A 12771-nucleotide genomic window follows, 5' to 3' on the forward strand; every position below is an offset into this window, starting at 1 on the left:
TAAGCCACTGCCTTCGGCTCGGGTCATGATCTCAGAGTCCTGGGATCGAGTCCCGCATCGGGCTCTCTGCTCTGCAGAGAGCCTGCTTCCCTCTCTCTCTCTCAGCCTGCCTCTCCATCTACTTGTGATTTCTCTCTGTCAAATAAATAAATAAAATATTAAAAAAAAAAAAAAAAAAACTAAATCAAGTCTAATCTTAATCATTATCCACAGAAACTGGTCAAGAGAAGACTTTAGCCAAAGAGCCATCAGGCATCCTGGCAGTTAGCCATTCCTGGTTATTTGGTATTGTTTTTAAGATTCTTTTTTTTAAGTAATCTCGACACTGAACATGGGGTTCGAACACACAACCCTGAGAATAAGAGTCGCACGCTCTACCAACTGAGCCAGCCAGGCTCCCCCACACCTGGTATCTTTAATACTGTCTCTGAGTTCCATGTCACATTAGGTACTATATGGCCATGATCCAATTCACAAGGTTTAAAAACAGCACCACTCTGATTTAGCCTACCTTTCTAAAAATGATTCTGTGAAGAGTAAAACAACATGAATGGGTCTGTAGAAGACCAGACAAACCTTCTGTTAGGTCCAAATGGACTTTCCTACAGAGATAAGGCTTTGTTGAAATATTCTAAAATCAGTCCATGTACTATTTTCCAATTCTGGGAACCTGGCCTTTCTGACAAAATGAAACACCACTCCCTCACTCAGGCCACCTGTGAGAGGGTTACAAATGACAGAACATCTTTTGCTTCCCTAAATATAAGCTCATTTAAGATCTGTCTAAAGAGTAGGTCCCTGCCTAAAAACAAAACAAAAACCCAGCTAGATTACTATCTCTTGCACACTTGTTTATTAAAGAGCGAAGCATATTATTAGCAAGTGGATTAAAAAGTAAGGTTACATTTATTTTGCAGTAGCCAATAAATCCCACTCCCATGGTTCCACAAAAGGAACATGTCGACACTTTCTCTGAAAAAGCTACACAACCATGATTTACCATACACCCTAATGTAACTGCCTACCAATATGTCAGTCATCTGTGCCACTGTCAAAGATGAAAAGTAAAATATGCAAATCACATGGGTTACCTAATTAATAAAGGAAAAATCAGAAATCTACTTAAGCTTCCTAAGATGTACAGAGCATCACACTTTCAAGTTTCACAGTGATTAGTTTAACACCGTTTTACTGTTAAAACTCACTTAAAATGTACATGTCAAAGTGCTTCAAATGCAGCATACTAATTAAAATTCCTTCTGGAAGGTTCTAGTACTGGCAGCTAACTTAGGAAGGTTATTCACCCAGAGGGTGCTCAAGAAAGGGCCTGCTCTTACAAAGACACCTCACAGGACAAAGAAAATTCTAATCTGACCAGATATCTCCTATAGAGAACTCAATTAAGACCAGAACTGAGGTCAAGATAAAAGCCACTCTGAACACAGGACTCAACACAACCAAAGATTTCTGTATTTGTTTTTGGCTTTTTTGGGGACCCAAAGTCAAAAGTTCTAGCCTATCGGTTTACTCTGTTCCCTCTGGCACGTTCCCAGTCCTTGACATGTCAAGAGATCTAAGGCAATCCAGGAGATATGGAATGTGGCAAGACCTAGGTGCTCAAAGCAAGTGGGCGTCTCTGTCCTAGGTGTAGCAAGTCAAAAGAGAGACTGGCTGAAGAATGAAAAGGAAGAGTTACACAGAGGCTTCTAGTTAAAATATAAAGGGGAAAGAGACCCTTTGATTCAAACACCTTCAGTTTATCTTTTTATTTTCCACAGGTTATAGAAGAAAAGTCAACTTTGGAAAGCAAGGAACACTCCAAATGTTTTTTGACTGACTACAAAATAAATTCTTTGAAAACTGAACACTTGGGAACCTTTCAAATTCACATTTGAATTTGAAGTTAGTGGCGGAACGACGATTTAAATTTTAACTATTTTAAACTCTGCACTGCATTAGGATCATTGAGCACTATAGGCACTGGGCATTTAAGGTGATCCTTTCTTCTCCTTCAGGTGGACCCTATGCCTGATTTTTCTTTTCCAGATTCCCCCAAAGCCGACTCCAGGTCATGATTAATTCTTTCTCAGTACCTCTTTAGAATTTGGGCAACTCTAGACATACACTCCTCTTCCCCATACCTCTATATTAAAATAAATGACATGATGGTAGTAGTAGAACATTCTAGACCATAATCAGCATGGAGCTTTTTTAAATTAGAATTTAAAATATTTTAAGCATGATATTATTAAAAGGCCAAGGACTATTTAGGTTTTTATTTTGAAATTATTCACTCCATTACTTGAAACTAAAACTCATGAACTACATCTATTATGTATAAATGGAAGAATGGCAGTTTCAACTGTGATGATCTTAAACTGTGTAATGCACTAAAGATCATGAATGTTAGTAAAGGATCAGAAAAGGCAGCAACAACATACTCTATCCAGGCATTTTAAGGATTTTTCTATCCCATGCTCCCCTCAAATATAGGGGAATTAATTTCTGACAAGCAGGAAAGGACATTTTTCATACCATAACCTGACAAGTAACTTCTCACAGGTCTAGGTAACTTTGGTCAGCAGAAACACAAAGCAAACATCTGGCCTGGCTAAGGCACTCCATTCTGAAATGTACAGAAAACATGCATGTATGACCAACCATGCCACTGCTCCCCAAAGGCGGCTCAGTGTATGCTGGGAGAAAGGCTGGGGTGGAAGACTCACCCCAAAATATCATGCATAAGCCTGAAGTATCTTTTATACTTTGGAAATGTTATGATAATTGGTATGACACAAATGCACAGAGCTATTTGCAAGTTAAATCCTGCTTCAGCTGCTATATCACTAAACAACAAATGGGGACTTTTGAGGTAAGTTCAAGATGGCAGATTAAACCAAGAAAAAGTCAGAAGTCCACTGAAGATTTACAAGTCCACGGTATTCTCAAACAGTACTTCACTCAGTTTCACTTTCGTCTTGTTGAGAGCCACCTTTCATCTAATGGTGTCAATAAAACTGGCGCAATTCTTTACCCCTACAGAGAAACAGGTCATGAATTAAACGCGCAAAACCATTTCAAATAAACTCGATGCAATGGAAAAAGAACAGAAAGACACTCTTGAGGTAAAACAGCCCCAAAAGTATAGAACATGACCCTACACTGGAAGGGTATTTTTTTTTTTTTTAAACTATACTGTACAAGGTGAAGAAAGCCTGTGGTCCAAATTTTTCATTTACAAACATCTCTCAGTTCTCTTCTTATATAATACAGATTAATCTTATTCTTGTGTACAAGATCAGCAAAAGGTAAAATGATTAGCTCAGAAACCTTAGAACAAACAAAGCTTTGTTCCCAGCCCAAATTACCACTTAATCCTATTCAATTTTATAGATGACAAAAAACAAGGTCTACAAAAAATAGAGTTACCGTTACTTCATTTGTTCATTCTCTGACCTCCATGATGGCGATTTATTAACACAGAATCACTATCCACATTTTCCAGCATCCATTTCTCACCATGTTCAGTCTCAGAAAAAGTCAATGAATATATCTCAATCTTTATGAACCATTTTTAAAAAAATGAATACAGAACCGTAAGTTAGCTCCTTGACTCCTCATTTCTAATAGCCTGGATGACAATGATTAGGATTTACAAATTTTAAAACTGAAATATCGATTACATAGTTATTTTTACAAAGCAGCAGACTGAAATTCAAAAAGGAATACACTATAATTAAATTTAACAATGGTCACATTCATAGATAAATAATGGTTAAAAATTTAATTACATATCAACACAGTGGTGCCTATTTTATCCAAGTGCAATCCATCCAAAAAAAAAAAGGGTTTAAGATACACTCTTCATTCAAGCACAAACTTCATTCAGTGGAAAATTAAAGAAAATCAGCAAGTAAATTTCACCACCACCAAAGTAAATGGAGACAGAGTCAAAAAGAAATAATATATCCACATTCATGAAAAGGTGTAATCTACAGATCAACCACAGTTAAATCAAAGGGATTTTTATGTTTGTCAGTAAACTTCAAAAATTATTCCAGGTCACATTAAAGACAGTAGGTACTCAGTAAGGCATATATATCAAAAACTTTCTTCAAACGGGGAAGCGGTCAAGTCAAGAAGGGAAGAATTTCTACTTCTTTAACCTTATGAAATAAAAAACACGGCACTCTCACCTCCATAAAAAAGAGATGGAAGGACAGAAGGAAGGAGGGTAGGAAGGAAGGCAGGGCAAACCGAATCAGAAAACTAATTTTGTAGTACGGTTCATAGCAGGAATTCATAGTGAGGCTCATGAGATTTCTAAGTCCAAAGTAAATTTCTCTTATAAGGAAGTTTACCTGTGTTCCCTACAAGTAATTACCGTAAGACTGGGGCTGTCACATGCATTCATATAAACATAGTTCTCGGGCACCCAGTCTCAGCAACTTGCAGCTGAGGGGGGAAATGCCACATTTAAACGATGAACCATGTCAATGGGTAAGCTACAATTATGATCTACTCTCTGCTAAGTCAATCGAACATTTTTCTTTAAAAGAAAATTAAGTCATTTATCAAGATCTCTCCCAAACAAAGAGAGCCAGAACACTAGAGAATCTAAATATATATATACCAGCTCTCTCAGCGCATGAGGAAAAAAGGCATTTCCATGGGAAAGAGAAACCAGTATTTGGCAACTGTACATCATAGTTCTGTGATCATTTGGCATCTCTTGCTAAAGGTGACTTGCTCTTACCTTTTCCTTATTTTAGATCTGGGCTATTGATAACTTCCACCGCTAAAGACCTACTACTAAAGTAGTACCAAATATGAAAACATTTTGCCATTTTCTTAATGTTATCAGTGTTCCTAAACCTATTTGGGGACTTTAAAAATAAAAGCAAAGCATCCTTAACTCTGTATGAACCAAAATACCATAGACTCATGAAGCTAAACTCACTAGAAACATTTTGCTTATCTAAAGTACATTATGCTCAACCAAAATGCCACATGGTTTTATAAAAAATAAAATAAGTTGGGAGTTAGCAGGTCCAAAATTCCATAAGTTCAGATCATTTGTATCCCTCCTGCTGTCCAAGTACTCTACAAACTTGAGTTCCCAGGTCTGTTAAGCAGGTCATTTTTAGTTCAATGGTGATGGATGAAATATTTACAAGCATCTTATTTACAGTACTTTTTTCTGTAGATTACAGGCCAATGTTCTTTTCCTCCATTCCTAGTCAATCTGAGTTTGGTTTCCTCAATGAGAAAGGATAAATCTGAAAATGGCTGCTCAGCTGCTTTACCTGCAGAAAACCAGAACATGAGGTAGTGACAAATACATTCCTAATAAATTTTTCAAAGGACACAGAATTCACCCTCTGCAGATAACAATTTACTGATGTGGCAAAACTCAGCAGAAGTAAAGAAAAGGCTTTTCTAGGATAGCTATAGAGCTAGAAGGCTACAGAATTCTGTAGAATTCCAGAACTATCCCTGGGAGGGTTAGGACTTAAACCTAACTCCAACATGTAGTCTTTCCAGAGCACTCTGGACCACACAGATTCACACCCAAATCTGCTGAAAAATTATAGGGTTAGCTGACTTATAAGATCTAGTAGATCAAATATTTACATACATAGTTTGACTCAACTGCTTATAGCATTTCTAGGTAATCATTCCTAATCCTGAAGAAACTGTATAGAAGTAGATCTGTACATTTTATGAGATTTAGGCCATGCTGGTTAAGGTATTCCTGGTGGGTAGGCAAGACCCTGATTATGTGTCAGTTACCAAATATCATTTATTTGATACTTTCTAGCTCTATTGTTATTATCTATATGTTAATAGTTCAAAAGTGAATGCTTTTTGTATTGCTGTTTCACCTTCTGGTTAGAAGTTGCAGAAGTGGCAAGAGCACAAAGACGGACAAAAAAGATGTTCCTGGGGGCGCCTGGGTGGCTCAGTGGGTTAAAGCCTCTGCCTTCAGCTCAGGTCATGATCCCAGGGTCCTGGGATCGAGCCCCACATAGGGCTCTCTGCTCAGTGGGGAGCCTGCTTCCTCCTCTCTCCCTCTGCCTGCCTCTCTGCCTACTTATAATCTCTGCCTGTCAAATAAATAAATAAAATCTTTAAAAAAAAAAAAAAAAAGATGTTCCTGGAATTTTTTTTTTCAATAACTTGTATTTCTTTTCCAGGTTTTTAACAGTGAAAATGTACTACTTCTGTAATTTAAAGAAAAAAATGTTTTGGCTTGGTTTATGTACAGTTGCCTAAAGATATGCTTCTGAGGAGTTATAATAAATAAACACAATTATAAAAGACATTTACAACAACATTCTATTTCATACATGACTGATGAAATAGAAGATAAAAGTGCTAATACAAAGTGAAACATTTATGTTAATATGTGCAAATAAAAACAATTATGTCTTCATGTCATAATCCCTAGTTATCATGGATTTTTTTTGTTCATCTATTTTATCCCAACAAATGTAGGCTACTTTGGGGAGAACACTAAGAGAAGAAACCTAAGTTTAGCAACATATGCACAGCACAAAGTAGTTACCAAGCATGACAGGTGCCCCCATCTTAAAAATATGTTCAACGGTATAGAAAACATTTTGTTTCTCAAACTGAGTCTGAGCAGGGTTCCTTTTAAGACAAGTATACCAAATAGGAGCATTTTAAGAGTCATAAAAATATGAATAATAATATGAATACCTTTTTACATTTTTCATTGTTCTGAAACTACTGTTGGAAAACAAAGAAAAATATATTCCAGATTGTTCACTCTAACTTTAATTTATAAAGATGAAAAACTGGAAACAACATAAATGGTTAAAATAACTGGATCATAACTAAGTACACTGGGTAATTATTAAGTACTCTCCTTGATGGAATATTGTACAACAATAAAAACTGTATTTATAAGACCATGCTAAAATACATAAACTAATTAGAAAAGACTGTTAAAGTGTGAGGAAAGAAAATAAACTTGCATGGTTCTCATTTTCACTTTATCTATCTTAGTCCATTTGCCCTGAAACTATTCTCTTGCTTTAGAAGAGAATATTAAGGTATGCAAAATCCTCCTTAAATCCACTCTCTCCTAATATTTCCCCCTGGTATAAATGTCCCTAATGCTAATGAAGCAAGTATAGAAATAAATCATCAACAAACGGGATTATTTGGTCCTCATAGAATTAAAAGTACGTGAGAGTTTACAATTCCATTCACCAAGAAAACAATTTACATTTCTACTTAAAAACAACTAATTCCTCATAATAATTATCCAGCTTTTAAATTATTTGAAGTTACTGTGACATATTCATCAGAGAAATGATATCTGAAATTATGCACCTGGATATTATTTAAAATGTATAGAGAATAGCCAAATTCTTCCAGCTACTTTAATAAGCAACTTTCTTTTGAAATTTTCCCCTCACCTCCTTTCCTAGTACTTACAAGAACCAAATGGAACCCCTTCTGCCTTAGATTACTCACCACTCGTACTCCATAATGGATGTGGGCCAGAGTGAAAACAGCTGTTAAAGTATATAAGAGAATGCTCTCGACGTAAGAGGCTATTCCTAAGTTTACCACCAGGACAACCAAGAAAAGAGGAACCAGGAACCAATTCAAAGATGGGCACCGGGTGCTACTCATTTGACAAACAATCAGCTGACACTTGAAGTTAGGAGAAAAAAAAAAAAAAGAATGAAAATTTAATTAGCAACACACTTCCAAAATTAGTCACTCCAACATTTAAAAAGCATTCGATTACTTGAGCCAACAGAGTTCCACGACATTATTAAAATCAGTATTTCTCAATTGCTCATCTGCCCACACCTCCAAACCCACGGACCCTCAGAGTGTGTGTCAGAAGAGTCGGGAAGAATAATTTAGCAAGGCTGCTAGAGAAGGGATTCTGCCTAGGTAACAGTTTGGATAAAAGAAATTTCTCCCGGGGCGCCTGGGTGGCTCAGTGGGTTAAAGCCTCTGCCTTTGGCTCAGGTCATGATCCCAGGGTCCAGGGATCGAGCCCCGCATCGGGCTCTCTGCTCCGCAGGGAGCCTGCTTCCTCCCCTCTCTCTCTGCCTGCCTCTCTGCCTGCTTGTGATCTCTGTCTGTCAAATAAATAAATAAAATCTTTTTAAAAAAATTTTTTTAATTAAAAAAGGAGAAAAAAAATCTTACTGTGATGTTGGCAAAGGCTGTTCCAACCATAAAGTAGAATACTCTTGGATGCAACTCTAAAATATCTGAAGGCGACTGAAGGATCCATGCTGTAGACAAAATGAAGAGCAAACATGGAGAAAAAAAGGGAACCATAGCTTCATAGACTGAATTGTATTTCAAGGTGTTATTTTTATAGCTTCTGAAAAAAAGAAATCAGGTAATACAAAGAACATTATTACATATAAAACTTACACTGCATTTGTAAATTTTATAGTTTTCTTTTTTTTTAATTTTGTAGTTTTCAAAGTACTTTCACACTTACTCACTTACACTCATAATACTCCCATAGCACAAATAGAACCAACTTTACTAAACCCATTTTGCAGACAAGTTAAGTGACGATGTGAGAATTTAAATTTACTTAACTTGCTACCAAGTGGCAGGGCCAGGACTAGCATGTAAGTCTTCTGAGCCCTAGTCCCCTGGAATGTAAAGATGCACAGAACTTGATCTTTGTTTTGTGAGATTTACAGTCCACCAGGAGAAATAAAATGCACACAACATCACAAGGAAGTACCTCGGAGCGCAGCTACGATACAAAGTAACAGAGAACCCACCAGGGGAAGACTGCACTGAGATTGCCCATAGCCTGTCTCGGTATCTCCAGCACACACTCCGAGACAGGTCTGCTCATCTGAACAGAGCCCAGATTCTAGTCTGGCTTCTGCTCCTGATTACACGATCTACACGATCTTGGATGAGATCCCGCCCAATCAGGACCGCATCCTTAGAAGATGAGGAGAAAATGTCTCCAACTCTAAGGCCTTCAGAGCCTTGAATTTTACGGTTTCTGTGAATGCCTGCCAGCTGCCATAAATAGGGAAGATTCATAGAGCTTGGCTGGACACAGATAGGATTCTGCAGGACAGATCTGAGGGCTGAAGGATGAAGTGGGAAGGGTTTCAAGCAAAGGAACAGTACTAGAGGGAAGTGGGAGCAAAATTACCAAGGAGGGAAACAGCAAAATGCATTCAGGTTCCCTATGTAATTTCCGTGTGGCTAAGCAAAGGTGGAGAAGTGCAGACCAAAGAAAAAAAACACCACCCAGGAAACTCCTACCTAACCCTTGCCCCACTTCTCTGGCAAGAACTTTCATATAATGCTACCTGGAAATCAGCAGAGATCAAGGGTTAGGTCCTAAACTACACAAGTTCAGAAATTTTATGATCATGCTGACTAAACTTACACAGAATCAACTTATAAAAACTTATAATCAATTTCTAAAAAGAACATAAACCTCTCAATATTCAACAAGAACACTCACCTTCCCAATTCACTCCACAAAAAAATGACAAATGGAAGACTGTCTGGTGAGCCAAAAGCTGTAACAAAAGCACCAGTAGTTCTGTGCTGTGCTTGAACTGAGTTCTCAGCTGCCACTGTAGACCCTACATGACCCTGACCTCATTCCAGATTCAAAACATAGGTTTCAGAACCTTTCCAAAATGCCCAGATCCCAAAAGTAAAACAGATCCTAAAATTCATCTAAGTTAACAATTTTCACATTTCTTGCCCAATTAAGAAATACTTACCTGAAGAAGTTTAATAAACTCATTGGAAGAGTCACACATAATGCACAGCCTAAAAGGAAAAATATTTAAACTATTGTTATTATTATTCGAGTGATTTTTTAGAAATTTCAAATACATACAATATTTAATGCTTTTAGACCCAATAATTCACAGGTTCAAGTTGACTTTCGTATTGAAATTAAACACACTTCTGAACATTTATAAGCAGAAGAGCAGCAGTATAGCTCGCTGATTCAGAGCAGAGGTCAGGGGCCAGATGGGGCTTGAACCTCGATTGTGTCTGCAAGTTATGAGATTTCAGGCAGATTAACGTTTCAGTGCCTCAATTTCTTCTTTTATAAAATAGACATAATAGTACTGACCCCGTACAGTTTTGAGAATTAAATGAGTTGTTATACATAAAGATACCTGGAACAGTACCTGGTGTGCAGTAAATTGCATAAGTGTGAGTTACTGAAAGAGGGGCTGATTCATGGATTCTGTGGTTTCCCATTTCCACTTATTTTTATCTCCCTAGCATTCTGAATTTCTCCACCCACCCCTAAGCATACACTGGTTCTTTCCCCTCAAACCCGAAACCAAGGACAGCCTTCCCAAGAAGCCCTCCCCTTGCTTCTGCTGCCCTCGCTATCTATTTCTTCTCTTACTCTCCCCTATCACTCACCAGACCTTCCTGTGCCCTTCCTCAGGACTCATTCATTCTGCCTTCCCTCTGCAGAAAACTGTACTCTGGAATTTACCAAGTTCTCCTAATGATCAAATTCAATATTCTTTCTTCACTCCTGACTTCTAAGTAAAGGACTCTGTTGACGCTCCACTAACTGCAATTCTTTCCCGCCTTGGCCTTTGCGATCCATTCTCCCAGCGCTGTTAGTTATCCAACCATTACATGTGCTGTCCTTTATTGGCAACTCTGCCTCCTGGCATATTCCTAACTCGGCATTCAACTGTGCTTCTAATCTCCCCCTGGGAATCCTCTCTTATAGCTTTAACTATAAGCTTCCTACATACGACTCCAAAATCTAGTGATGTACTCTTGGGCAAATCAGATGATCTCTCTGAGCTTCAGATTCCACAGTTGTACAATACAGATGGGTTAAATGACTTCCTAATGTACCTTGCATTTTTAAAATTCTCTGATTCTACAAATTATAGAGATGTAAATTCCTGATTTTTTTTTCCTCTGTCACAATCCAAATTAACACCTGTGGCAAGTTTCTGGCTACATCATTTGGGTATTTCACCGTCACTCAACAAATCAGCCCTAGTCTGACCACTCCAGACTCCCGCTGACTGTACTTGGCTTGGGGTGGGAAGGTGGTCAATGTAGCTATGAGCTTAAGGATCAAAGACAGAAACGTATTCCCTCAAAACGACTCCTAAAGACATTTTGCTAAAAACAGATGAAAAGACTAGAATCCACCAAACAGAAATCTCATTTGAAAAGATGAATTACTCTGCCACTTCCAAGCCCAACTATGACAGTTACCCAAGTTAGAAGAGCCCAGAGAGAAAGGAAGACAAGCTGACATCCTCAGAAATTTTTAGCAACTGACACTGTGTCAAGTTAGGAAGTACTGGTAGGGGAGCCAGAGCTGGATTAATTAACCCAGAATCACTATAGCTCTGAGGTGTTGAAAATAGGCTGTCAGAAACTTGCAAAAGATTTGCTACCAAGAGTATTTTTAGCTTAAAATATCTTAAAATAGCTTTATCTTAAATACAGCAGGCATAGAGGAAGCCGGGCTATATATAGGTAGCCAAAGAGACATACTGTATCTTCTATTTCTCCTCTAAATAGCACCTAATGTACTTTCCATAAAAAGTACAGGCATACCTCAGTGAGATTGCGGGTTTTATTCCAGACCATCACAATGAAGTGAATGTCACAATAAAGCAAGTCACATCAATTTTTTGGTTTCCCAGTTCATAAAAGTTATGTTTCTACTATAATGTAGCCTATTGAGTAAAACAGCATTATGTATAAAAAAAATGTACATGCCTGAGCTAAAAAAATACCTCATTACTAAAAAATTCTAACCATCATCTTTCAGCTAGTCGTAATCTTTTTGCTGGTGGAGGGTCCTGACTTGAGGTTGATGGCCGCTAAAGGTGGGGATGGCTGTGGCAAGCTCTTACGATAGCAAACAATGAAGCTTCCCACAAACAATGACTCTTCCTTTCACAATCTCTCTCGAGTCTGCGATGCTGGTTGATGGCATTTCATCCACAGAACTCCTTTCAAAATAGGAGCCAATCCTCTCAAACCCTGCCACTGCTTTATTCAACTCAGCTGATGTAATATTCGAAATCTTTTGTCATCCCAACAATCTTCACAGCATCTTCAACAATGGATTCTATTTCAAGAAAACCACTTTTTTTTTTGGTCTGTGAGAAGTAACTCCTCATCTGTTACATCATGAGATGGCAGCAACTCAGTCATATCTTCAAGGCTCCACTTCTAATTCTCTTATTTCCACCACAGCTACTTACTTCCTCCACTGACATCTTAAACCCCTCAATGTCATCCATAAAAGTCAGAAATCACTTCTCCCAAATTCCTGTACATGTTGATTATTTTGACTTCTCCCCACGAATAGTGGCACCTAGAATGGTGACTCCTTTCCAAAAGGTTTCCAATTTACTTTGCCCAGATCCATCAGAGGAACACTTTCTATGGCAGCTACAGCCTTACAGAAAGGTATCTATTCCTTCAATCATAAGACGTGAAAGTCAAAATTACTCTTCAATGTCTGGCAGAATGGATGCTGTGTTAACAAGCAAGGAAATGACATTAATCTCACTGTGTATCATCATCAGAGCTTTGGGTGACCAGGTGTTTGTCAATGAGAAGAAATATATTGAAAGGAATCTTTTTCTGAGCAGATCTCAAGAATGGGCTTAAAATATTCAGTAAACCCTGTTGTAAACAGATGTGCTACCATCCAGGCTTTGTTGTTCCATGTAGAGAAGACAGGCAGAGTAGATTTAACAAATT

General features: G+C 37.9%; 1 protein-coding gene across 3 annotated transcripts in view; it reads right to left on the reverse strand.

Annotated features, from left to right (window-relative positions):
- The window catches only part of SELENOI (selenoprotein I), a 41667-nt gene that overhangs the window by 1688 nt on the left and 27208 nt on the right, over window positions 1-12771 (reverse strand). The window contains exons 7-10 of one of the 3 annotated variants that reach the window (XR_009344373.1): window positions 9774-9822; window positions 8200-8380; window positions 7507-7689; window positions 181-5306 (exon numbers count right to left, since the gene is read on the reverse strand). Coding sequence is in view for 2 of the 3 variants with exons in the window: in XM_059132438.1 (XP_058988421.1) it covers window positions 7661-7689; window positions 8200-8288; window positions 9774-9822 (167 nt within the window). In the remaining variant the exon portion in view is untranslated. Of the gene's footprint in view, window positions 1-180; window positions 5307-7506; window positions 7690-8199; window positions 8381-9773; window positions 9823-12771 lie in introns of those variants that run through there. The other 2 variants (XM_059132438.1, XM_059132439.1) reach the window with 2 other exon arrangements.

The sequence above is a fragment of the Mustela lutreola genome, chromosome 9, assembly GCF_030435805.1.
Source record: "Mustela lutreola isolate mMusLut2 chromosome 9, mMusLut2.pri, whole genome shotgun sequence".
NCBI classification, from domain to species: domain Eukaryota; kingdom Metazoa; phylum Chordata; class Mammalia; order Carnivora; family Mustelidae; genus Mustela; species Mustela lutreola.